Source organism: Ammodytes marinus (genome assembly GCF_949987685.1).
Source record: "Ammodytes marinus genome assembly, chromosome: 4".
Lineage (NCBI taxonomy): Eukaryota > Metazoa > Chordata > Actinopteri > Uranoscopiformes > Ammodytidae > Ammodytes > Ammodytes marinus.
The window spans coordinates 30,474,692-30,500,823 of NC_137233.1; the positions used below are offsets into that span (position 1 = coordinate 30,474,692).

General features: G+C 42.8%; 3 protein-coding genes across 4 annotated transcripts; 2 read left to right on the top strand and 1 right to left on the bottom strand.

Moving 5' to 3' along the window:
• Positions 1-628: 628 nt before the first annotated feature.
• Positions 629-4,524, bottom strand: zc3h10 (zinc finger CCCH-type containing 10). Of its 2 annotated transcripts, none has more exons than XM_080026741.1 (3): positions 4,357-4,524; positions 2,481-3,738; positions 629-1,526 (listed from the first exon to the last, which is right to left on the bottom strand). In XM_080026741.1, the coding sequence occupies exons 2-3, from the start codon at positions 3,606-3,608 to the stop codon at positions 1,008-1,010; spliced, it is 1,647 nt and encodes a 548-aa protein (XP_079882867.1). In that variant the 5' UTR covers positions 3,609-3,738; positions 4,357-4,524; the 3' UTR covers positions 629-1,007. The 2 variants fall into 2 exon arrangements, with proteins under 2 accessions (XP_079882867.1, XP_079882866.1); XM_080026740.1 differs by having other exon boundaries at positions 2,481-3,743.
• Positions 4,525-4,712: 188 nt separating this feature from the next.
• Positions 4,713-6,711, top strand: LOC307249513 (dnaJ homolog subfamily B member 9-like). Its single transcript, XM_080026270.1, has 3 exons — positions 4,713-4,838; positions 5,021-5,263; positions 5,874-6,711. The coding sequence occupies exons 1-3, from the start codon at positions 4,829-4,831 to the stop codon at positions 6,191-6,193; spliced, it is 573 nt and encodes a 190-aa protein (XP_079882396.1). The 5' UTR covers positions 4,713-4,828; the 3' UTR covers positions 6,194-6,711.
• A 384-nt stretch (positions 6,712-7,095) lies between these two features.
• On the top strand, positions 7,096-12,247 carry LOC307249581 (sorting nexin-6). Its single transcript, XM_080026378.1, has 14 exons — positions 7,096-7,226; positions 7,447-7,557; positions 7,711-7,818; positions 8,321-8,381; positions 8,486-8,610; positions 9,456-9,539; positions 9,659-9,733; positions 9,830-9,860; positions 10,048-10,135; positions 10,278-10,317; positions 10,413-10,499; positions 11,032-11,121; positions 11,629-11,694; positions 11,791-12,247. Exons 1-14 carry the CDS (start codon positions 7,221-7,223, stop codon positions 11,926-11,928), a joined length of 1,110 nt encoding a protein of 369 aa, XP_079882504.1. The 5' UTR covers positions 7,096-7,220; the 3' UTR covers positions 11,929-12,247.
• Positions 12,248-26,132: the final 13,885 nt, after the last annotated feature.

Genomic DNA, 26,132 nt, shown 5'->3' on the forward strand with positions numbered 1-26,132 from the left:
TTGTTTGCCAATGTATGCCTACTGCCTGTTGACTTACTAGGCCTACCTACAGGATACCTGAATTTCTCTAAGGGTTTGAATAAAGTATCCATATATCTATCCATCTTGAATTTCAAGGTACTTGTAAACAGTAATGTAGTCATTGTGAAATCGTTCAACCAACAGTGTTCCTGGTCAATTGTTCCCGCTACTCAGAGTTATTTTAAAAACAGCAGACTGGGCATTCTCCTCAATCCCTAAATCCGGTGTGTGCGCATGTGATCACAAGCTATGACTTTTAGTTGTGATGGTTCAGCAGCTTCAAACATACTATAGGCCTACCTGTTGTCTCAACACGGATGTGAGGTTACAGAGGAAGCTTTAAGCTCAAGCTCCAGGGTTTACACAAAGTGACTCCACCCAAAGCAAGGGGGATGTAACATGAGCAGTCTCCCTCTGGGCTGCACTTGTTTATCTACCTGTGTGTCCTGTGTGGATGTTAAAGTTATCGTGAACAGAAGAGAGGAAGCGGAGAACAGACAACACAAGATTCACTGAGTGTTATTCCTTTTTCCTTTTTTAAATGTGCAAATGACCAAAGTTACATTTTTTCAAACCAAAGCAATCCACAAAAATATAAACACAAGCCGCTTCCCCACAAAGGCCATACATCTGTATTGGCAGAACTGGTTCGAACATAATGGACAAGCCCACTTATTTGCAGTTTGCTGCCTGCTATGGTACACATATTTGATCATTTGGTGCAAAGGCTGTTCACAGGTCAGTCAGTCTGTAGGAAAAAAAAATGCATTTGTGATGTTGCCACAGAACAGAGGGAAAAGGGCTGATCTGAAATGTCTGTTTTTTTTCTGCCATCTGGTGGAGAGAGGAGTACAAGTTCCAGTAACATACTGTTAAGAGGGATTGATGGGTCTGTCAACAGTTCAGTCTGGTCGACATAAAATAATATTGTTTTTTTAAATGAAAGGATGCTACAGTCAGTGTTAAAGTCCTGCACTTCAAATCAGTCAGTGAGGCAGAGTGGTGATCCTCATGCTTTGGCTAGCGATGGGGTAGGACACCATGGGGGTGGTGGAGTGACTCATGGTGATTCCAGGCAGAGGCTGCGTCATGGTCATGGACACTGCCACCGGAGCCACGGATACAGCCACGGCCGCCATGGAGACAGGTGGAGCCATGCCCTGGGCGATGGTCTGAGCTAAGGCAGCCGAGAGAGGGGTGATCTCTGGGTTGAGGTGGGGCGGAGGGGCTGAAGGAGGGGCGGCATTGTTCTGGGGTGCAGAGGGGGCGCCGCTGGAAGCCACCAGGTCTAGCTGGGTGACCACGCGGGGCTGCAGGCCTGCACTGCTCAGAGTGGTGTGGGTCTGGGCGATGCCGTGGTTGTAGGAACTGACAGAGCCCACAGGGGGCACCAGACTCTGCTCGGAGGGAGCAGGAGTGGAGGAGAGCGTCATCACCTTGGCCTGGCCACGGAACTGGGCGTTCTGCTCCAGGAGAACGTCGTTTGTGGCGAGGAGGTTTGAAACCTGGAGGAGCCCAACACATACGAGACATGGATTAGTTAAAGAAAAAAATAGTGGGCTTTGTTTTGAAAAAAGTCCAATGTTAGACACTTTTATCAATGATCAAAATGATATCTTTAAAAAAACTAATTAAATATGTAACCTAACACTTCCTAAAATATAAAATGGTTTACCGACAGGCATAACTGAGCATTTAGTAGGTCCATAAACTAACATAGCTGTCGCAGATTTTGAAGTTTGTGCAGATGTTTTTGTTCTTGACATGCTGCGGTAACTTTAGATGAGAATAGTCTTATGTTGGATGAATATAATTTGCTTTGTTGGAATCTCCTCTGTACAGCCCTCACAGAAACTTTGCCTGGGATTTTTCAGAGTGAGATATTTTATAAATCCAGCTGAAGTCCAACTGAAATTGAATTGGACACTGTATACTATAATATTGTACTTCACGTGGCACTATCATGTGAAAGTCAATATCTAACTATTGTGTTCAGGAAGCAGAGTTCTTGACAGTATTATGCCGTCTGAAACCTATTGGTTGAGACTTTTACACAATGTATTGCACTACATTATATTTGCATTGCAGTATACTACTTATAGTTATGTTTTTATTGACCTATGCATTGATTTATGTTATATAGTTTTATCCTGATTGTGAAACATTGATATAATGTATTTATTTTGTATTTGTAATATGTGCCTGCCCAGGGATTACTGATGCAAATGAGCTACTTGCCAAGTTTGTCGCCATTGTTTTTTAATTGTGCACTGTCCCTGTAAAAATAAAAATAAAATGTAATAACAAATAATATAATAAAAACTGTCCACCATTGATCTGGTATTAGCTGTAAATAAAATATATGTTTAGATCTGATTGAAAAGCAAGTGCGAGAGGCTTAGCAGTCTGGTATTATCAAATACAATGATTTCCCAGAGTTTTTCATCCGTCATGCTAACCTGCTTCTTCAACTCCTCCACTCTCTTCCTCAGCAGGGAGTTTTCTTCCTCCAGGAACCTGTATTCCAGGGGACGTGGTTGTAAGGTGGCTTGTAGACCCAGCTCGTAGTGGCCCCCTCCTGTCCCATCCACCAGGCGCAGTCCCTCCAGCCGCCGCCTTTTAAACTGTAGAGCCGTGTGGTCCATAGAGGTCTCCAGGGAGCCGGTGTCAAACAGCCCGCTTTCTATCAGAGGGTCGTAAACCGAGCACGCACTCCTGTCATAACGTCGCTGCACTGCAGAATTTAGGGCCAGACAGCCACTCATCCCACCCCCCACTACTCCCCCAACCCCTGAGATACCCGGGTCTCTGCATCCACCCAGGCTGGGGCAACCCATGCCCATCATATTGCTTCCAACTCCACCTCCAACAAGTCCTTGCATTCCTCCACAGGCAACTCCTCCTCCCCCAACACCTATTCCTCCCCCAGGATTGACCATTCCACTGGCCCCTGGCCCCACAGCACCTCCCACTCCAACCCTGGAAGGCTCATATTCAAAGTCTTTTTGGACGTGGCGAAATTTACACTTATTGCCCCTCTGGCACTCTCCCTTTAGGAAGTCTCTGCAGATAGGGACCTCCCCGCGGCTATGGGGCAGATCCATGGGCGACAGGCCCAGTCGCGCTGCCACCTTCCCCCTCAGTCTGAGAGGCAGCTCTCCTGTTTTCTTGTAGTAGTCCTCGTCGTCCTTAGACCCATGGACAAAGCGGCAGTTGGAGCGCATGCACTCCTTGTTCTGGTGATCGTGACAGAATATGAATTCATTCTTTCTCACTCCCAAGTCTGGCACTTCATTGAAGTCCGGGTGTTTGAAGCGACAGCGCTTGCCTCTCTTGCAGACGTTGCGTATGAAGTCCCTGCAGACGCCGTCCAGGGCCGGCCCGGAGCCTTGCCCGGCACCTCCACTGTTCCCACAGCCGTTACCGTTACCGAGCGCCCCTCCTCCCCCCATGTTCCCACTGCCTCCTGAGCCCCCTCTGCCCTCTGCTGAGCCCCCTGCCAAACCACAAGCAGCTCCTCCGTCCTCACCTAGACCACCAGCACTCCCACCACCACCTGATAGGTAGGGAGGGTCCCGGTCAGGCATAGCGCTTGGCCCAGCGCCAGGAGAAAACAGCACTCATGTGTATGAGCGGGGCTGACCTGACAAGGGAAACCGTCACATACACAGAGAGAGGAGGCATCAACAAGTGTTGTCCTTGGAAGGGTCAAACCTCCTGCCCTATGCAAGACAAAAACATAGACATAAACACAAGTTGAGCTTTAGAAGTGTAAGAGATTATAGATCTGAGAAATTATAGAAGGACATGTTTAGTTAAACTGGTTGACAAGAGGGCTAAAATGTTATCATGTGACGGGTCTATCCCTACATTCACCTTGGCCTACATTCCCCCAGCATAAGGGCTTGCCCTTCTATAATACAAATTTCTGTGTTTTTTTTTGTAGGATTATTTTTTCTAAGCTACTCTTTTTAAAACCATGAAAATCATGTGAAATCCTGTATGTTATTCATCTGAGGGAACATGGGGCTGAGGGGATACACAAACACACTCCCGCACGTCACAACACTTGGGAAGTTGTAGCACTGGTGTTGTTGTTATCACTGGTTGAATAGCAGTAGCCGCCGCCACTGCTTTGGTAGCAGTAAAAACTAACATTAGATTCACATCATGGCAAGCGAAATTTGAGTACAGAATAGTTATTCTCAAATACAGCACACTCTCTGTCGCCTCTTATTGCCTACTTGCATGAGTAAGCCTAAAACTGTGCTACGAGCCCGACATTAGCTGGCGAACGTTATCTGGCTAACAGGCTTAAAGCTAATGTTGTCTTACCAAGTTGTATCCAGGAGCAGAAGGGTCCGAGGAAAGCAGTAGCAACACCTCGCTTCGGCTCACTGAACCATACACACTGCTATCCCTGCTGACGATAGCAGCCGGGGTCGCGTTATTTTTGGCAACTTCACGAGGGCCCCGGTGCTGTTTATGTGTTTACCACATCTCACGAAGCATGTTTCACCACCAACGAAGGAGACAACTGGCTTCTTCCTCTGCGTTTCCTCTGAGTCTTTTCTGCCCTCTAGCGGCCATAGTGGCGTATTGCACCGAAACGTGTTTTTTCATTTTTGGCCTTTTCTCCCAATGAACTAATACACGGTTTTAAAGTTCAATGGAATGCAACACCAGTCTTAATGCTAAACTACAGCGTGTCGAGTAAGGTATAACAGCTAGGAAAGAGGTTGCATTTTAATGTGATGATGTTTTGTGCGTATTTTCGGATGAAATAGGCGTAGAGGCGAGTCTTAAAATGCTGTCAGGTGAGTTTACTACTCTGTGTTGCACTGACTGCTGTTGGGAATGCTGCCCTGCTTGCTGCCCCTACCTACGTGTAGACTGCATATCTTGGTATGCAGATGAACTGCCACACCGCAGCTGCACTTCCGAGATAAACTTATTTTGTGTTTGAGACAGTTGTGTTGAATCCGACTTCCTCGTCTAGGTTCTCTCGGGCAGCTCAACATGGCAGCGCTAAATATCTTCCACTGGATGCGAGCCTGCGTGGTCCTGCAGCTCTGCTTATCTGGAGCCCTGGCGAGCCCAACTTACTACGATACGCTCAATGTGGAGCCAACGGCAACTGGCAGCCAGATAAAGACGGCTTTTCGTAAACTGGCCATAAAATACCACCCCGATAAGAGTAAGAGCGCCGATGCGGAGAAGACATTCAGAGAGATTGCTGAAGGTAAAGAAGAAGGAAAAAAAACATACACTGCAACACACTGGACATTTATTTTTGTTATGGTGAGATCTCTATTGCAAAGGCTAAGGCATCGAGGCCTACACAGCCTACCTCTCAAAACATTGTTGTCATTCATAGCCTCAGTTACTTTTTATTTATTTATTAAACTTATAGACCCTTCTCATAGCCTATGCCGTTATACAGCAGCCCTGCAATAAAAGCTACCTTCAAGGAGGTTACAAGGTTGAATTTTTGTTAAAACGGTTTTAGAGATTTCACTTATTGCTCTTATTTTGAAGGGGGTAGATTGTGGTCTGTGGGTTGTAGGCTATTTAATTATACCAAGAGGTGATTCTAATGATTTGTTTACCCTTATTGTTATGAATGGGGTAGGCCTATATAAAAAAAACATAGAACACAATGGTTATGCAATACAATTTTAGGAGCCGCAGACGCAGAGTACAGCCTTTTAATTCATGAAGTTGGCTTTTATTGCAGGGCTATAAAACTTGTATCTACCTCGTGAACTTGCACCTGACCGTACTCTCATATCTCATCCCAGGTGTGAGAAAATAAAACTCTGGTTGTGTTTATTTCTTCCTCTCTTGTCCAGCCTACAAGGTGCTCTCTAACAAGGAGAGGAGGAAGCTGTATGACATGCAGGGCCACCAGGCTTTACCAGCAGACGACCAGTTTTTCAAAGCCCCCGAAGGTGACACTGGCTTCCACTTCAGCTTTGTAGACCTCTACCAGGAGTTTGATGACGGGCCCTTCATGGAGGGGCCACACATCCACTGGAGCTTTCATCAGGATGGGGACGAATATGACGAGTACAACCCCTTTGAACGTTACAGTTTTGACGAGCCCAACTTCCCCAGCTTTTTGTTCGGGGACAGCAGCGTTGAAAATGATGAAGAGTACCACCACTACTAAATAACCGGCCACTTTTTCTTTCTTTGGTTATGGGTGTGAGGGAATTTTGGGTCTTTAGTTGTAATATTAATGGGAAAGATTAATACGTATATGCATACATATATGCCTATCTTGTGTGTCTGTCTCACAGACTCTAGGTCAGCCTTGGAGCCTGTTAGGAGACACTTAGGTCAGTTGTATAGATAAAGTCTCATCTCCTCAGACTCCAGAATGTTATGGTTCACTGTGTTCAGCTCTGAACCAAAACATTGGTATGCTTGGTGCCCGAATCGGGGAGGTGGTAGAGATAGCGCGAGGTTAAAACACAGCTCTAAGCATGAGGTTGTCAGAATTGAAGTGCAAGTCACGAGAGTTGCAGTCCGGTTCTCCTTGGCCAAGTCTGTAATAAATATTGCTTCATAATTCATCCAAGTCTCCTGAAATATTCTTCCACCTGAGTTGACCTCCAACCTTAACAGAACTTCCATCACAATGGGTGTATGACTATTTATGTTTCAATGTATTGACCTTGCAATAAAGTATCCATGTTATCTGAGTTTCTTGTGTTTATTTGTGTGGAAATTCAGCAGAAACAGACCGTAATGCAGATGTGTGGTGTGTATGCCTACTCCTCTATGTGATAGGTTCAGTGGTTGTTCCCAGGCTTGTGGGTCTGTGAGGTTGACAGCTAGAGGGGGTGGGGGGGACTGATCAGATGGCTAGTGCCACTTTTCCTGTTGGGTGTGTCGAGAGGTTCCTGAGTTACTGACTAACACACACCAGTTACTCATGGTTGTTTTTCTTCTGCGCCAGCACTTTATAGATCTGGCAGCGTTTTACTCCCGTTCTCTCACAGGACCAGTGTGTGCACTTTGACCCAGAGGATATCCTGTGCCTTCTCAGCAGCAGTCGGAGCAAGAGCGCTCTCCTAAAAAACCAAGAAAAAATAAGTCTTTTTGCACTTTTATCGAGACTAAAGGGAGATTTTAAAGCGTTCTACAATAGCAGATAGAAGACCCAACTGGGATCTAACTGACAAAGCTTGACGATGATGGTAAGTGTGCGCCTGGAAATGTTCTTTGTGAGTGTCATGTGACTGCTTTTTACTCCACGCAGACACACACACACACACACCATACAGTATGTGCAGGCTGGGCTAGTGGAAAGTTACCTCTTTTTTTTGTATTCCCTTTGCATTGAGTTTGCATACCAATGTGAATTTACTCCCCGGCTTATTGCACTGATAACAGCTCTAACGGCAGGTTTTATTACAGGAAGAGGTGAAAGAAGGGACGTCCACTCTGAGTGTCCATGGTCACAACATCAAGGTTACAGAGGCGGTGAAAGACGGGGACACGCTAACCTTCCTGATTGTATCTGAGAAGGTGAACAAATGATTCACACACTGCTAAGTTGCTGCAAGTTTGCTCACAATAGACCTGGATTTAAAAGCAGCAATGATTGGTGGATTTGGTTTTTATGTATGAAAAATGTATATAAAAACTTGGATGACATGTTGTCTCTCTTGTCTTTTTCAGCTGTCTGGGACAGGGGAGTACCATGTGGACCGGACCTATGATGATTTTGAATGGCTGCAGCATCACCTCTTCTCTCAAGAGGACGTGCCGGGCATACAGGGTGTCATAGTCAGTATTTTTAATATGCATTCCCTTGTTTGGCTGGTAAACGTATGCACAATAACAGATCAGGAGACCCATGCACTAGAATGTATAGGTTGCTCAGTCAGTGTAGGGACAAACCAAAATGTGGATTCTGTGAAATTGTTCTTTTTAAAGTGTGCATGCTTCTTTAAGTTACATTTGTGTTCTTAACTGCCTTCTGTAGGTTCACCAATGCTGAATCGGTCGTGTTCAAAACTAAACTGCATACTCTATGAACTACAAGTGGTAGCATGCAATTATGTGTTCTTGTAACACAGTGCTTTTCTGACTTGTTTTTACAAGGAAAATGCAACAGTATCCTATCAGGATGCATTTTTTGTATTGCTACTTCCTTGTATGACAGTGTGTGCAGCTGGGTTGCATTTTTAACAGTTTTATCCTAGTGCATGCTGTGTCATTTCTGATCCAGAACACAATTTGTGACTGTAAATCCAGATAATAAAATGTACTCTCTTTTTTTTTCAAGTTCCCTCCTCTTCCTGCAAAGGCTCAGCTGAATGCATCTGCCAAGGTTACCAAACAACTCGGTGAGTAAATCAGAAGAGCTCTTCCATATATTTTTTTTTTGTAAAATCATAAATTATATTTTTTCAGCGTGCTCAAAATGTTTGATGTTTTTTTTCCCCCACAGGGTTCCTGGGTTTAGAAGAGTGGCAGCCGTACTGCACAGCACTGCAAACCTTCCTCAGGCAAATTACTGCACACTGCATACTCAGCAAAAACAAAGCCGTGGAGATCTTCCTGACTAGCTCAGATGTAAGTGGACACAAATGAACTTGGCTGTTTTGCAACGTGAGGCCTTTTTTTTTTTTTTTTTTTTTTTTTTTTTTTTAACGAGAGAGACAGATAATAAACTGTTAAGCTTCCTCTGATGTTGTTTCAGAAGAGAATACTGACAGATTGACTATACATAGTTACCAACCAAATACAGTATACTGCATATGAAGGCCTTCCAAGCATTGCATGTACAGTGGCATGATGTGATATTCCAAACGGTTCTTCTTGTCAACTTGTAAAGATGTGAGTTGAAAGTAGGACCACACAAATAAAAAATACTTCAAACTCAGCCTGCAGATAACATCAAGAGGGTGAAGAAAGACCCAACGAAACACATACAACCATAACCGATGTATGGAAGTCATATTGGACATGTTTCATGTTCTGATGACACAGTAAGCTCTTTCCTGTCTAACCGAGCCTCATGGGTTCTAGAATGCTGTATATCGAGCATGAGCGGATTTTCTAGTGGCATGAGCCAAAAACGTGTGTGTGTGTGTGTGTGTGTGTGTGTGTGTGTGTGTGTGTGTGTGTGTGTGTGTGTGTGTGTGTGTGTGTGTGTGTGTGTGTGTGTGTGTGTGTGTGTGTGTGTGTGTGTGTGTGTGTGTGTGTGTGTGTGTGTGTGTCTGTGTGTGTCTGTGTCTGTGTCTGTGTGTCTGTTCATTCTGAAAAATTCCCATTTTCTAATGCTGAGAAAAAAAAGTGACTATGTATGTAATAATAATAATGTTGTCAAATGTAAAGTAGTACTCACTCATATTGCGAACATGTCCTGCCCTGTGTAGAAACAGTATTAACCTAAACGTGTGTCCTTGTTGGTATAGCCTCCGGGCAGACAGAGAGTAAAGAAAAACATTTTCAACCGGCTGAGTCAAGCTGTGGGAGAGATGAGGAAAGAAGGCCATAAGGTACGGTAGACACACACACACACACACACACACACACAGCTGGGAGACATACACGCACATCCTCACAGCTTCTACACCTGTACGTTAGATTTTTAAAGCTTCACTGTCTGTCTCCGCAGGATGTGGATGAGTTCTTTCAAACCAAGCGTGATCATAACCTTGCTCTAACGGGCTACACCAAGGCTGCAGCTGAGGTTAGCCACTCACCTTTATGCCGTTTTTTCCCTCCATTTTATTTCCTTCTCTCACACAACCAGACACACACTTACCTGTTTTGGTGTTTTTTCCAGAGATTCCTTGATGTGGTGCTAACTGAGCAAAGTAAGAGATACCCCTGTCATTTCAAGTGTGGGAGGATAGAAAAGAAGTGCATCAGTCATTGATATTAGTTGGGATGTATGTGGATGCAGAAGTTGATATTTATATGAAGATGTAGTAGATAGTGTTTTAGAGTTTCATCCACACATTTCTGATGATGCTTATGTGTCTTCCCTGCTCTTGTCTGCAGAAATAGCCATGGCATGTGGACACTTCTCAGCTGCTCTGCATCTCTGCGTGGAAACAGAGGAAGATCCCGACAAACAGGCTTTCTCTAAGTGAGACAGTAATAGCTTTGGTCTAATGCCAATCACACACACACTTAAAAATGAACGCCTCTTTCATTGCATTCAAGTAACGATGAATTAAAAAGATTTTTGAAAAAAATTAGACAAATTGAAATCCCTTTTCTACTTCCAGGGCTTGTGTGAAATTATCAGAAGTCTTTGACTCTATGAAGGTAAGGTTGTCCTTATTTATAGAAATAGATCAACGTTGAATTGCATCATTGCCCTGCCTAATAATCCGCTCATATTGTGGCTTCTGCGTTGGCAGAAAAATATGACGAGTGTTGCTGAGAACGACGTGAGCACTCTGGGGCTAGGCCTGGATCTAGAGTCACGCTACCAGGAGGCAGAGAAGGTGAACTGTGTCTGTCTAACTTCATAAGTCATTTTATGTTCGTCTTCTATGCCATGTCTCTGTGTCTGCCGTGGATCCAGATATCCTTTCGTTATAAGAAATAAGAACCAAACTCTGTCATGCAAGTAGACCTAAAAAGGAACCCAGTTTGTTTTTACGTTCACATTGTCAGTTCATTTGAAAGAAAACTGCAGTGGTCTTTCACTGAGCTCAGATGGGTCCTCCTCGGTCCTCTCTCTGTTCACATTACACAGTTTCTCTGGAGCTTGAGCCTGTATTGCTTTGGATGATTGTTTTGTGTATTTTCTGAAATTAGCCCAACCAAAGTATTTTTTATTTAACGCAGCACTGTCGGTCCTATTGAAACCCAGAGATTCATTTTAACTGAACATTTGGTAGAAAACCTCAGCACTTTACGTGAGATGTAGACAGTGGCCGTTTGATTTTGTTCCGATGATGTGTTCCAATGGTAAAATGTGAAAACACCCCCTTATATTCCTGTGTGTAACATGGTGATTATACCCAAACGCAGGAGATGCTTTTCAGAAGAACCTGTAAACTGGTGGAGCTGGAGACCGCTAAGAGGAACGCAGAGAAGGCCAAACCTGTCAAGAAGGCTGCTGTGAGTGACGTTGCCTCTGCACTGCCAAACATTCTGCTAGAGCGCATGCACATGCTTTACTGTGGCCAGCAGGTGTCAGTACCGCTCAGCTTAAATGATCAAGTAGAGTAGAGCATGAACGGTAGACCAGGGAAGCCGATGAGACATTAGCCCTGCGTTCCAAATCACATACTCTTTCTTTTTACTACACTACATACTAAAGTACAGAAGAGTTTTAGGGCCACAGGAGAGAGAAAAAAAATCAGATGAGGAAGTTTTTTTTTTTCATTATGTAGGAAAATGTCAAGAATAAAGACAAATACTCCAAAATGCAAATGGAGTTAGTGGGGCATTTACTGTATGTATTTTCAGCATACTTCAACTGACGTGCATGTATTGGGACATCCTAAATCTTTTTCTGGCATACTAAATAGTAGGGAAGTATGGGTATTGGAACGCATGGTAGGTGTTTATTCGCTCAGATGAAGAACCAAGTTTATAATCAACGTTTTTCTTTGTATTCATCAGATGGATGAGGTGAAGAAAGCAGCAGAGACGGAGTTCGATCACATCAGTAAAGTGGCTAAACAGGAGGTAACATTTACAGCTGGATTTTCTTTTTGTCCCCACATGATTGACATGATGTACTGTACACACATTAACATGCATGTGATGTGTTCCTCCCGAAAGGTTGTGAGCTTCCAGGCTGCGCGGATGGAGATGTTGCGGCAGACTCTGGTTCAGTGGTGTGAAAAGCAGCTTCTGACGGCCAAAGAAAGTGCTGACCAGTTTAACCAGCAACTGCAGGCCTTTAGAGGGATGGCCTAGTGACCCCGCCCCTTGCTGAGGCATCCTCCGTGGGTCTAAACATAGCATGGGATAACCAAAACAACTCCTTCACCATGTTGTGCTGTAGCCTGATCTTGCCTTATATAAGTAAAAAGCAAATGAGAAACCGTCCTGAAAATCAGTCACTCTATAATTTGTGCAATAACACGCACACACTTACCTTCCTCCATTCTCCCCTCAATCACACTCACACCAATAAAGCCCCCCCTGTTAGCTGCAGACTCGTAGCCCGCTAAGGCCATTGTGTGTGCGAATGTGCTTGTGTGTTTTTTACACTACGATGGTACATTTGTGCTGAGAGAGTGTATCGTGCCGCTCCGTGGCCGCTACATCAGCTGGGGTCACACCAAATAAAGTGTGATGAATTGATTCCCAAAGTACCTGCTCGCCTTTGTGTGTGTTTCTTACTCCTGGATCATTAATCAGTTGGTCTGACTGCTCCGGCAAGGACATGGCAGCAAGGGCACTCAGTGCTGGCTTTTTGTTTGGCTTTTTTGGAAAGTGTTCTGGCTTTCTGAATTAGCTAGGGGACGATCTCTTGTACAATCACTCTTATTTTTCAACCTATTTTTATGAAACCCGTAGTTGGGTACTGGCATAACACCACGACACACTTATAACTGAATATCTCTGCACATACGCACACTGTCTCCCCCCCCTCTTGTCTGCTGTGGACTCCAGGTCCATATCTCAGCCCAGGCTGTGGGATTCGCCTCATCTGTTCCAGCCTGCAATCTCTGCGCTGGGTGAATGAGGAGGAGTGGTTCCCCATTTGAGGGAATGAGTCAGAGGGAGATAGATAGATGGCTGGCCTCTTGAGAAGAGAGGGTGGAGAGAAGGTCTGCCTCATTTGTCAATGAAGGAGTAGATAAAGGGCAATCATGCCATGGAACGCCAAAGAGTTATTGATCCATCAAACAGTTTATCTAGTATCATTTTGGTGAGAAAAAGAAATGGCCCTGGTTGGCACATTTAATTTCATATTACACATATAATTAAGGTAGAGAATTGTTTAACCGAGGTTATTTTGGTCATATAAGATCAGATAGATAACATCAGTGTCTGACATTACATTAGATGGAAATGTGCCTTTGTCATTCTGGCACTCGGAATATCAATAAACAGGGATAAAATGCATAAAACTTATATTTTGGCCAGCAGTGTTCATGGACTATAATGGGGGGGGGGTGATTTTTATGCACTAGAGTTTCAGCAGGGTGGGGGGATTTGTTTACATTTGCAGAGCCTGCGGTTCGATTACTTGAAACATATTTTTATTACATGTGATTCTTAGTACAGAATAATTATATTCTCATAAATGAAGAAACATTGTGGGCCCTGCTGCTATGCTATAAGAACAGTCAAATAGTAACTTTTGGGTTTGCTTTTTAACTACAGTGTTCCAGGAATCCAATTTCCCCTCGATGAAATCTTTTGTATCCTTAGAAAATGTTCACTTCTCCGACACAAGTTACATAGTGCCCCTTTTAGATGGCCACAGCAGAGGGAACAAATGAGTTCTTGTAGCCATTTTTCCTGGATAGCTGGACCTTCAGTCTCCTGCCCAATGAAGAGTGGAATCATGAGTGAAGTGTATGGTGGGTGGGTGGGATCAATACAAACTGGATTGCCTTTTTTGTTATAGAGTGGTTATAAACAGTAGATCCTGGGCAGCTTCAATAGTTTGCTTTACCTATGGTTTTCCCGGCCTGGTTTAATTACCACCTGGGTTAGCTTGTTTCTGTTTTTTCACTGAATTGCTGTGACTGTCCTATAAACCGTGGCGACTCGTGAGAGTGTATGTACCAACATTGAAGCTTCTCAATTTCCAGAGGAGAGAGAGAGAGAGAGAGAGAGAGAGAGAGAGAGAGAGAGAGAGAGAGAGAGAGAGAGAGGACAATAGGATACACATGTAGGACCTACATGAGTTGGAAACACTTTACAATAAGGGTACATTCATTATCTGTTAGTTAATGCTAAGTTAATGCTATTAATGGTTAGCTAATACCTAGTTAATGCCTATTAAACATTAAGTAAGTGTTAATGCTTAGTTATTTATGGTTAGTTAATGCCTCATTAACTAATGCTTAGCTAAGCATAAACTAAGCGTAACATTTAGTTAATGCACTTTATGTTTCTTGAGAATTTACTAAGCATTTTTTAACAGTTAAATAATGTTTTGTAAATGATTATTAAGCCTTAAACAAGCTTAAGCAGTTAATTAATGTACCCTTATTGTAAAGTGTTATCCATGAGTTTAAACAGACTACATAGCCACGCTAGCACCTCTGTCAGAATGTATTTAGGCACAGCAAGGCTTTGAGATTAATGCTAGTGTCAGAATTGTAACTTAATTGCTCACAATGACACTGCTAATATGCTGTCACTAAGCAGATATAACATTTACCATGTGCACCGTTTGAGTTTAGAGTGATAGCATGCTAACGTCGGCAAGTTACCACCAAACACAAAGAAATTAAGCCAGTGATTCACCAAAGTCAGTAGGCCCAGGATTCTGCCTCTGGGGACCATGAGGTGATGGACTGACAGATGGACATTGCCATCCCTGGAAAGTGGTAGGCCTAATGAACATTAAAAATAGTGCTCCAAAAAGCAATGGTTCCCAATGGTGCATGATATAGCTGTTAGGCCTGACCTGCTTAAATCTGCTTAAAACAGAGCAAAGAACTGGCTGCTGTGTTTTAGTCTCATGGGAAAATACAAATTGCACCTCAGCTGCTTCGACTCCACGCCTGCATCCTGTGTGTATATCTCCTAATTTAATGGAAAAGCTAAATTTAATGTTTAAATGTCAGATCACCTACTACTCACTGAAATGAACCCCAAGTGTTCTACACTCCATTTTATGTCGTTGAGTTAGCAACAAAAAGACGTTCACTCTCACATTCATTGATAATTAAATCCAATATTTTCCCCATTCGGGTGTTGCACTTCATTCCTGTGTTTTATTGCTTTTAATGAGGCGCAGTAAAAGTGAAATGTAAGATGTTTATGGACCTGTTTTATGATTCAGTGATTTTACCTCTTAATCTCTTATCAAAACGAAGGGAAAACTCAATGTACTTTTCCACAGCATTCTTTTTATTGCAACATTATGTTATTATTCAAAGGTGCTATGCTTCCACCCCCCTGCTGTTTGTCAGCGCATTATTACAGATGAAATCCTCAACAGGGGAGCTACATTTCTGCTGCTTTCATTCTTGGTGCTGCAGCTGCTAACTAGCCCACAGGGTGAGTGCACACGGGCAGGCACACACACACACACACACACACACACACACACACACACACACACACACACACACACACACACACACACACAAATAAATGAGAGCCCCCTTCTCAACTGCTGAGAACATGACCCAGATCAAGGACAGGAAGATCATGATGTGTGTGTGTGTGTGTGTGCGCGTGTGTGTGTGTGTGCGCGCGCGTGTGTGTGTGTGAAGTGAAGGCCATGGTTTGTCTGAATACACAGCGGGACGAAGCCTTATGACTCAGCCGTCCCCAGTGACGCTGCAGTACACCAATTTGATGAGTGACACTGTCTGTTAGGTGATAAATAAAAATATGGGGACAGGCTGCGGTTGATTAGCAGATTTTAATAAGTGTTTACACAGAGGGAATTTATTGCTGCTCTCTCATTTCTTCGGTATCTTGAGACATAAATCCTCACTGGGGTTTATTCATGGTGTAATAGATTAAAACATATTTGGCAGCATAAGTCCCAGGTATAGAAGTGGCCATATGATAAAGAGTCTCCATGTGCTGCAACATCTGGTCACGAAATGTGGAAATAACTTAACTTTTACGATAACTTTTTATTTTACATTTTATTTGTTTATTCATACAGGGACAGCGCACACTTTAATTGCTCCAGAGTTAGCAAGTATAGCTCATTTGCAATTGTAGTTCCTAAGAATTGAATGCAAAATACAGTACAATCATGTTATCAGATATTGGATATCGATATGCACATTGTCAAATGTGTTAGTTCTCCTAATACAACTATACTGTATGTGATGGCTTTAATAGAAATTCTGCCATGACTTTCCCTGACTGGTTCCGCTTTCAGAATGCTAATATGAAAGTTTCTCCTTTTCCAACTTCCCACCGGAGACTTGACATTGTTGCCAATTACTCTGGTCTTGAAATCAAAAAAGAGTGTGTGTGTGTGTGTGTGTGTGTGTGTGTGTGTGTGTGTGTGTGTGTGTGTGTGTGTGTGGGTGGGTGGGTGGGTGGGTGGGTGAACTTTGCCAGCAATGATCCTGTATCCGCTTGCAGGGTGCCTCTGTCATAAGGTCCAAGGCTCTGCTGTGCTCCGTCGCAAATTAGTGAGCGCGTTGCATTTGAGTTGAGTCAACCCAAGGTTGTTGGCACCTCATTAAAACTAATCACTGCCGCATACAGATTATGACTCATTAAAAGGTTGTAGGATGGAGACAGAGGCAGGAGAAGGAGAAGGATAGACAGAGATGAATGCCACCATGCAGATGCCCGAACCGTCTGTAGGTAACACAGCTTCACAGCTCACTGAATGTGCAGCACGGCACAAGGTAAAGGCTATAAGAAAATCCACCCTGATGACAGCTGCACTCCACTGGTGATTTGGATAGTGGATACCGTATACATTTTTCCTCAGTGGATTACAGAATGGCAAAGGCATTAGACTTGCTAATTTAGTCAATTTCTATGTTCACTACTGAATGGAGCCATAAATATTAATACCCCCCTTCCTGGCAGCTTGTTGTTGGTTCAATGGATTCGGCTGATGGTATGATATCGTTAATTAGGTTTGCAGGAATAATAGACGGCAGTGAATCCATGGACAGGCTGACATGCTGAGGTGATGACTTTACTGCCATTCCTAATGCACAACACTGTGTGACATGAAAAACACAAACAGGAGAAAATGTGTCAGGGATTAAGAACTGTCCCTTCAAAATGATATCACAAGGTTGTTTACGCCACATAAAAGGCTTCAATTGGGGCGCTCCAGTGGCGTAGTGGATAGAGCGCGTACCACATTAGCTCCGGCCTTCGTTGCAATGGTCACGGGTTCGAGTCCGACCCGTGGACCTTTACTGCAGGTCATCCCCCCTCTCTCTCTCTCTGTCTCCCCATTTCAACTCTGTACTATCTAATAAAGCTTGAAAATGCCCCCCAAAAAAATTATCTTAAAAAAAAGGCTTCAATTGAATATTCAAGAGGATACACATACGGGATTAGTATTAGCATAGGGATAATGTGTTGTCATGTTAAAGGTTATGCACAGCGAGTCATCAACAAGTGCACAAGTTAGAGTGCACACACAAATATAGATGAACCCATTAGAGTAAAATCAATTATTCATCAATCTTTTCCACCACAGCTCTGACCAGAGTAACCGCCACCTCCTACACACACACACACAAACACACACACACACACACACACACACACAGACACACACACACACACACACACAGAGACACAAACACACACACACCCACACAAACTCACTCTCACACACACACACACGCACACAAACTCTCTCTCACACACACACACACACACACACACACACACACACACACACACACACACACACACACACACACACACGCACACACAGCCAGCCTCAGGTCATTTTGTCACATGCCTTTAACATGTGGCCTTTTTTCGGACTCCATCACAAAAAGCCTGACCCACACAGTGCTGCATGGGCGTACATGTGATTACTCTTTAATGCTATGGAGACATGGCAGAGTTGGAAGAATTTGACATATGGTTCCTGTTTTCAATAACTCTAAGGAAAGGTATATATTTTTTAAAAGTCTGTAATACCTGAAATGAGGCTCTGATTGGAGGTTTTGCCTTTGTAAGCTCTGCTACTCTGTCGACAAAAACACAATTTCTTATATACTGTATACTCGTCAGCTACTTTACCATGCCCCTTTAGCTGCACAGGATTCCCAGTTTTGTTTCAAGGACACCTCAGCAGGATAATGCTTGCTGCCAAACAGGCTCAAAGCAGGGACTGCTGCAGTAGTAGCTGAAGGACAGACTCTCCTGCTCACTGTGCCACCTTGATTTTTACCAACATACTGTACATACAAGGGCAAAACAACCAGATGGAAAGTCATCCTATGGCCGAGTGCAAACAGAGGTAGAGCATCTGTTGCAGGGATGTATCCAAGCCGCACTCTGGAGCTCAAGACAAGTCTCCACTCACCTTTTCCTTCTGCTGTTTCCTCTGACTACGTCTTGGTAAAAGAGATACAGATGTGTTTGCAAGTGCCCCCCCCCCCCCCACACACACACACACTCACACACACTTGGATACTGCTATTAAAATTCACTTTGAGGTAATGCATGCTATAGTCTCATTAAACCCCAGTCAGAGATAATGCATGTTAAACTCCCATTATGGTTTGATTAGAAGGCGCGGGGCCTGCGGCCGGGCTGATAGTGTTTTTAATCAGATGCCTCATGCTGCAGAGCAAACAAGAGTTAGGAGGAGACAGAGGGCGGTGGGAGCAGAACAAGCTGAGCAAGCAGGAGCAAATATCTCTCCTCTCTCCGTGGACAACGGGGGGAAATTGTTGTGTATTGTGTGAGGCACAATGAAAGCATATGAGGAGGTTGGATTTTAAATGGAAAAGTTTTACAGTGTCATTGCTGTGTGATTGTAGACAATTAAGAATTTGGTGGCACAGAAAACCAATGTCCTCAGGGGAAAAAAAGTGAAATTCATCAGCCTATTGTTTTGTCCAACTTAAGAACTTTTTAGACTTTGAATTTCTCTAAACTAAAACTACAATAGGCAAGGCTTTAATTACCAGGTGCCTTCTTGAAAGGTGGGATCACATTGATTATTTTAAATGCATTGCTTTTATTTTAACTGCTCCCAATAAGTATGCATCCAGAATGTTGTTCAGGGTGACTTCAGCACAGATAGACAATGTACCATAAGTGTGTAGACAAAGTTTTTTTTTCTCCGTTAGTTAGTTTGTTGGCAGCATCCACAGAGCATGTTGGCAGATTGTGAACCTTCTTGCTTGCCTTTCCACATTAAAATAACTATAAGTGTTCTCCCACCCAGATGGCACAGGGCTTTTTTTGAAGTATATCACGGAGAGGACCGGAGAAGAGTCAGCAGCTGTGTCTGTCTCTTTCCTGCTTGTTCAGACTCTTGTGATTTATCATGGCTGGTGGTTGCAAAGGTGGCTAAAGACAGTTAAAAATGACAACACTAAAAAGCAAAAAGTCCAAAAGTTGACAGTATAGCACCAGTGTAATTAGTGAATAGTGATGATTCCCAGAGAGTAAGTTTGCAGCAGGCTGATTCAGACACAATGCAGGACTTAACCATCAGTTACAGAGAAGGCACATCAGGGTCTGACTTTTCTCAAGAGGAAAGGAAAAAGGCATCGAGAGAGGAGGCATGGGAAAGAAACCGAGGCCATTACATAAAACGCTGACTGATGCACTCTAATGAGACTATAGCTCAGACAGACAGAATAAATAGGGATTTAAGAGTCTAGATTTTTTTTAAAAATCACAATGGTGCAGCTTCTTTGACAGCAGCTGGGAGTTTTATGCCAAAGAGAAGAGGGTCAGTTGGAAAGGGCTCCATTTGACTGAGTTTAAAAAAATATATATATCTTTTAGTTCCTCGAGACCAGCTGAGATCTTATAGCATTTGAACGTGTCAAGAGCAGCATTTTCAAATCAGGCCTGTGTGACAAGGAACGGCAATGCTCGGGGGCTAAGAATGGAGACATTTATAGTTGGAGTCATTAGAATTTGCACTGTGGTATTTTGAATAAACAGGACTTTTTTTCTTTAAAGGTGCTCCGAGGAACTTTCAGTTTTTGTTCATTCTTGCACCCCCTGTGGACAAAAGCGGTAGTGTTTTTACTACGCCAGCTGTTGTTTCAGGATGAAGGACCCACGACAAAGGCATTAAGAAAAACTATATATAAAAAAAATAGCATTCTTTGCACTGTAGGTCTCGTTTGCTGTTACATGTAATTAATGATCGTCAGAGGAAAAAATTCTGAAATATTTAAAAGTTACCTCATAGCACCTTTTTAAGGACATTACAGTATAAGGTTGTGCAGAGTAGTAAACAATTCTGTGTCCTGTACTTGTCCTTCGTCTTGGAAAAGACTGTGTGCTTCTTCCCCCTCACCTGCTGCCAGAACAGCGATTCTTCTTTCTGCCTCTCTCAGCTGAGAGCAGGAGACACCTCACAGGGGGCCATTGGAACTGGACCTGATAAAGAAATCTTTTTTTTTTCTGCTGATTACGCCAGAGTTACAGTATATACATCCACAAAAAAAAAGGGTGCTGAGACAAAGGAGAGGGCACGGCTGTTATCTCATTAGGTTTGTTATCTGAAACATGACATAACCCTAACCCAGGTACTGTATCAGGGAAGGGAAGTGGACATGAAATATACTTTTAAACAATCTCTCACTGGATGGAGATGAGTTGTTAAAGTGTGGTACATGGTGGAGCTATTATAATGAGGTTTGTAATAGCAACGCAGGGAGAGTGGGAACAAAGTCATTAAAAGCGATGAGACCATTTTTAACAAGCCTTTGCTAGCTCCTGCTTTCTCACCTTCCATTACATGAGCCTGTGTGTGTGTGTGCAGTGTGTGTGTGTGTGTGCGTGTGCGTGCGTGCGTGCGTGTGTTCTATCTCTGCCTTTTTTTAATGGTATGAAGCCACCAATTAGAGGTCGATTGGAGGGAAAATGAACAGCACCGGTAGAAGAAATGGGCAGAAATTAAGAGGCGAGGCAAGGAGGAGAGAAGGATGGATGTAACATGAAAGAACAGCAGAGGAAAGACACACACATTTTTCACGAAAAGGGGAAATTAATTGGACGATCTTTAAAGAATCCAGATCGTTCTTTTTTTCTTTTTTTTTTACGTGGGCTGCTGCTGTGTTATTAATCAAAGTGAGACAGCTGAGTGAATTATTCTCAGAGAGTGATAATGAATGATGAGGGAGAGTGTGTCCAGTCTTGTCTGAGTGGGTTTTTCTCTGTGCTTAGATTAACCCTTCCTCCACTCAGCCATTAGTACAACACCCACCAGCAAAGTATAATCGATGAATGGTGTTTACTGTGACAAAGTAGCCTGTCACCCCTTCTTTATATATAAATAAAAGAAGGTTTTTCTTCACTTCTCCCTAATGACTTTGGTGATCCCCTGGCTTTTTATCTATTGCCACCAGCACTTTTTCTTTTTTTTTTACTTTACTTATTACTTTTACTTATCAAGTGAATGAATTCAACATGTAATGGGGGGAATGTCACAAAATGTTGTCCAGACATTGAGGGGTTCTCGAACAATTCTGCGCCCAAGCCATTTTGGTGATCCCTGGGTTTTCCATCTAGCGTTAAAATGAATTTGATATATATATTTTTTTTTATTGAATTGTCTTTACAAGTATCAGGTGGACTGATAAGATGAATTGTAACTTTGGCGATCATCACTTAACTCCTCACCTGAATTCGCCCCATGGTTTGGTTTACGAGCAAAACGTTAGCAAATTGCAAATAGTAGCATATACAATCAAATGATGTTTAAATGATACAAACTGATTTGACACATTCTATTAGTAAATTGTCAACACACTCAAATAACAATTTCAAAACGTTACTGTCCATACTCTCTGGGAGACTTTAAGTGTCAATAAGACCACGGCAGTATCAACAAAGCACAATGATCCTAAGAAATGCACACAAAGCTCCCTAATCTGCTGTTTGAGACCAGTTATGAATATGAATAAGGGTATGAATATATATGAAGAGAAGAGAACAAAAATTGAATATTGATGAAGGTTTCTCCCTCCCACTGAATGATGGTGTGGGAGCACTGAGTGGAACCAATCAACCATCACTGAGCAATAATAAAACTATATTATTAATTCACGTATTCGTTTCTTAAGAGGAATGGAAAAGATGCAAAAATGCTCGAGGAGTCAGACGAAAAAAGTTCTATGGTATTTAATGAAAAATGATGTTCAGCAGGTTACAGTTATGCAGGTCAAGCGGACAGCAAAAAAGTAAGTGTCTCTCTCTTCATCAACACATTATACAAGTACAGATATGCATTTGATTGGTCTATTTTGGATCATCCTCTTCTTTCGTCTTCCGGGTTGTTGAATCTGCCATATGGGGAGTGAAACGCCTGAGCTGTGTCCTTGATAGAATAAGGTGTCTTATCTGTTGCTACACTACCATGTGAACGAGCTTACAGAGGGCCATTGTTTAAAAAGGGATACTCCTTGGCCTCGAGGCTTTGGGAAAGTCAAAAATTTTACATCAGTATGTCATGAAATGTCTAAGTTCTTACAGAAGGAGCGTTTTAACGCAGTATAGAGTTCTACGACTTTCTATATCATATGTTTATCAATGATTAATTGTTAGTTAGGCTATATAAGATAAATTGATTAAATGAATTAATGAAGGAGATATATCATCATTAATTATTGAGAATTAAAAATCCTGTCAAACCCTCTTTTATCACACTTTTAGTGTGATAACAATAAAGCTAAAATAAAGGATTTTAAACTAGAACAATACAAGTCTAGTTCTCACCTAGCAAGCAGTATAGGGAAATACTAGAACAAAGAAGCAGTCCCTAGGGTGGATTCTTGCACAAACTCTTCGACCTCAGAGTCAGAGTCTGGCACATACACAGCTACACTGAGCAAGGGCAGCTGATAAGGAGAAGGGAGCTACTTCAGCAGATAAGTAGCATCTGCTCTAGGAGACATCAATGGTTGTCTCACAAAATGCGGTAGTGCATACACTACAATGGAAATCAGCACGTAGCACAGAAAGATTCACTAGACACAGTGGTTTACATTTATCACGTTTCTAACTTATTTCTAACTAGGAAAATACGTCTAAATAAACGACAAAAGTAAAAATCAACACACATTACTGAAAGGGAAATCGGTGATACCTAGGAAAAACTCAGTCAGTCATACATTTATCCAAGAATGTGTTGTAATACTGTATATGTAAGAATTTGTGTTTGTGCAGGGTCAGCCAAAGTTCCATCGTGTCACTTCTGCTATCTGTAGCATATTTGCAGACAACCGAAATAAGATTGTCTGGGGATTCAAACCTCCTAGCAGTGACTTCCATTCATCTAGGGCCTCTATGTGTAATATGTGTATATTCTAGTGCGTGCTGATTAAAGTCAATATATATAATATGAGTGGGCACCTCTAAAAGTTAATTTTCGCTACACACTGAAAGGTATAACAGTCATATATTTACACACGGAAAAAAGCAACACTAAACAGTTAAATTAAACAATTTAAACATTCACTATCAGTGGCATTTGTTACAGCATCTAAAATGAGTCTAAAAAACAGAATACAAAATCCACACTAGGCATGAATCATTTTGTCAGTTTTATCCAGGTATAATTTGCTTACAAAAATCATAAAAAGCTACAAGTCTATGGTGGGTGTTTACCAGTGTCTAATCTCAATCTGGAAGAAAGGGAAACACATGATTATATATCACATAGACTTTCAAAAGATTAACACAAACACACATGGAATCAGAGATTCTAAGTCAAATACAAAGGGTTAACATTTCTAGATTCACATACTAAGTGTGAATTAACTTTACTAAGGGTGATTCATTTCATTAACTTCAAACAACCATATGCAATCAGAAGGTTATTGGCTCTGAGGGAACAGTCAGAGCATACATTTACTTTAAGATTGGGCCTGTCAAAACAGGGCAGTTCACATAATTAGTGAACATTTCTTAACAAAAAAATTTTTGTGATGGCTTTTTTTCTTCGTAGACAATCAGTTTTAACTTATCCATTTTTTGAGCCACACTTGGTTGCAATTTTTAATCAAACCTCTTTCAAGAGAGGTCGTGGAGATGAGGTGCACATTGTCAGTGGTGTCTATAGCTCCAGACTTACATTTTACTTATAGTACGTTCAATTTACTGCGTACCTTTTTCACCACAGGGTCATAAGCTCACCTTCTCTGTGAATGTGAACTTTGGACCGCACACACTCCTATTTGGAGCCTTGCTAGGAGTTGACCCTGGCCCAGCCTGCAACTGCACCTGGACCTGGTCAACACAAAACTTGAGACAAACAATTAGTACAGACAGACAATTAATACAGACAATTAACATATAACAGTTAATTTGCCAGACATCAGAAGAAGGTTCGCGACCTCCCTCTTCTCATGTCCTAGGCCTAGGCAATTTATGTGTTGTGAAGTGTTTGTGTGTATGAGTATGTGTGTGTGTACCTGTAGAGGTTGTCATTGGCAGCGGGGTGTCGGCAGCGGGGTGTCGGTTAGCTTTCATAACCTATTTAATTTTAACCTATATACTTTCCCTCTTTTTACACCATTTAAGTGTAAAACTTAATACTACAAAAATAAAAGGAAAACTTATACAGAGGGGAAGTCTTCACTGACTGAAGTTCCTTCATAACTTGGAGCAATCAAGTCCCTCTTTTTCCCAAAAAAGAAAGAAAATAAAACAACCTGTGGAGTTATTACAACCTAAAACATAAGGAAAAAACAAAACAGTCTGCAAATATTATTAAAAGCATCCTAATGTGTTTTAATAAAGGGTCAATTAATTTTTAACCTACAGCATCTACTCGTTATCTAATTTGTAACTCAGTAAGGGTCCAGTAAACTAATCACTGGTGTATATGGCTAAATTCAAAGGGGAACACAGTTGGCCAAATCATAAAATAAAAACAAAAAAAAATAAATCCAGGGGATGGACAATGGGACTGGCATGTTATTGTCTTTGGTATAGCTTTAGCAGGCTACTATTAGTTCTGCATGTTTGTGGGCAGAACAGGCCTGTTGGGGGCACAGGGGAGATCAGTCTCTGGGTCTCCTTAGTACCGATTAGGCCTCTGGGTGGGGAATTGGGACCTTTGGCCAGGGGCATAGTTGGCTGGTGTATTCCAGGGAGTTCCAGATCCTCCATATGCCCTTCTTCCACCCAGGTAGGGATCGTTGAAGCCTCTACCTTGTTGTTGTTGTGGGTTTAGCTGCTGCTCTCGTCGCTGAATCGTTTCCTTAACGTATGGGCAATCTCTAGCCCAGTGTCCCTCCTCCTTACAGACATAACACGGGTGGCTTTGATTTCCATTCCCTTTTCCATTATACTTGCCGCGCCCCCTGCCATTATTATTATTCCGTTGGTTCTGCTGTGGCTGTGGGTTCTGATAGTAGGTGGAAGCAGGTTGCTCACATGGTGGGGATGGAGAAGTCACAACCATTCGTTTAGGCTTAGACTTGGCTTTATCAAATTCCTCCACCTGTAGTTTCAGCAGGCGTTTAGTCAGGTCTTTCAGCTCTTCCTCCTCCTTGCTTTGTTCTGCCTGATACAGTTTGTAGAAGTGGGCTAGAGTACTCCTCCATGTAGTGTACTTCTTATGAGCGAATGGTAGTTCTGCTGCCAACGCTTTCTGAACGGGTGCAGGGAGGCCTTTGATACACTGCATCCTCCACATGGCTTGTATGGCATCACTGGCATCGTGTCTTTCCCCTGTGTGTGTTTCCCACTCCTCAGCAGCCCTCTTTAGGTACGGTAGGATCGCCTCATCCTTGTTGATCTTAATTTCCGCTACGTCAGTGACAGTTCTATCAGTAGGGAACTGCTCACGTAGTGCCGTCCACAGAGGAGCCCTAAACGTATTCAGGGGGGTGTTATCAGGTGTGGTGGATAGTATTCCTGCATTGACGAGGAGGCGGCATGCCATGTCAGAGCCCTCTACTCGACCTAGTAAGGCCTTCAGATCACCTGCACAGAGACTATCTCCCATAGTCAAGTTCTCGAATTGTCTGATCCACTGGCTAGCCCCTTCTGTAAGTTCAGGAAGCTTCTCAATGATTGTCTCTATGTCTCTATGGGCAAAGGGCGTGTAGACGTGTGCTCCAGTAGCTGCTACACGTAGTGGCATTTGGAGATTAGTGGGGACTCCAGGTGTTGATGTAGATCTAGCCATGCTTCTGGTTCGCATGACAGAGGGGATAAAGGGACCGGTGCCACTGGGGCCTGGTTGAGGGCTCGGTGTGGCCATGGGAGGGGTGTCGACGAGCAGGCTCCCAGTCGCTTCTCCCTCTTTTTCTTCCAGACCAGCCCTAACT

Bases quoted from the DNA above. Each gene is read 5' to 3' on its own strand.
- LOC307249513 (XM_080026270.1), top strand. The intron at 5,264-5,873 runs GTAAAGAAGAAG...TCTCTTGTCCAG, and splicing joins ATTCAGAGAGATTGCTGAAG to CCTACAAGGTGCTCTCTAAC.
- zc3h10 (XM_080026741.1), bottom strand. From the start codon at position 3,608: ATGCCTGACCGGGACCCTCCCTACCTATCAGGTGGTGGTGGGAGTGCT. The intron at 1,527-2,480 runs GTTAGCATGACG...GGGCTCCTCCAG, and splicing joins TGGAGGAGTTGAAGAAGCAG to GTTTCAAACCTCCTCGCCAC.
- LOC307249581 (XM_080026378.1), top strand. The intron at 9,540-9,658 runs GTACGGTAGACA...CTGTCTCCGCAG, and splicing joins TGAGGAAAGAAGGCCATAAG to GATGTGGATGAGTTCTTTCA. The intron at 10,318-10,412 runs GTAAGGTTGTCC...CTGCGTTGGCAG, and splicing joins AAGTCTTTGACTCTATGAAG to AAAAATATGACGAGTGTTGC.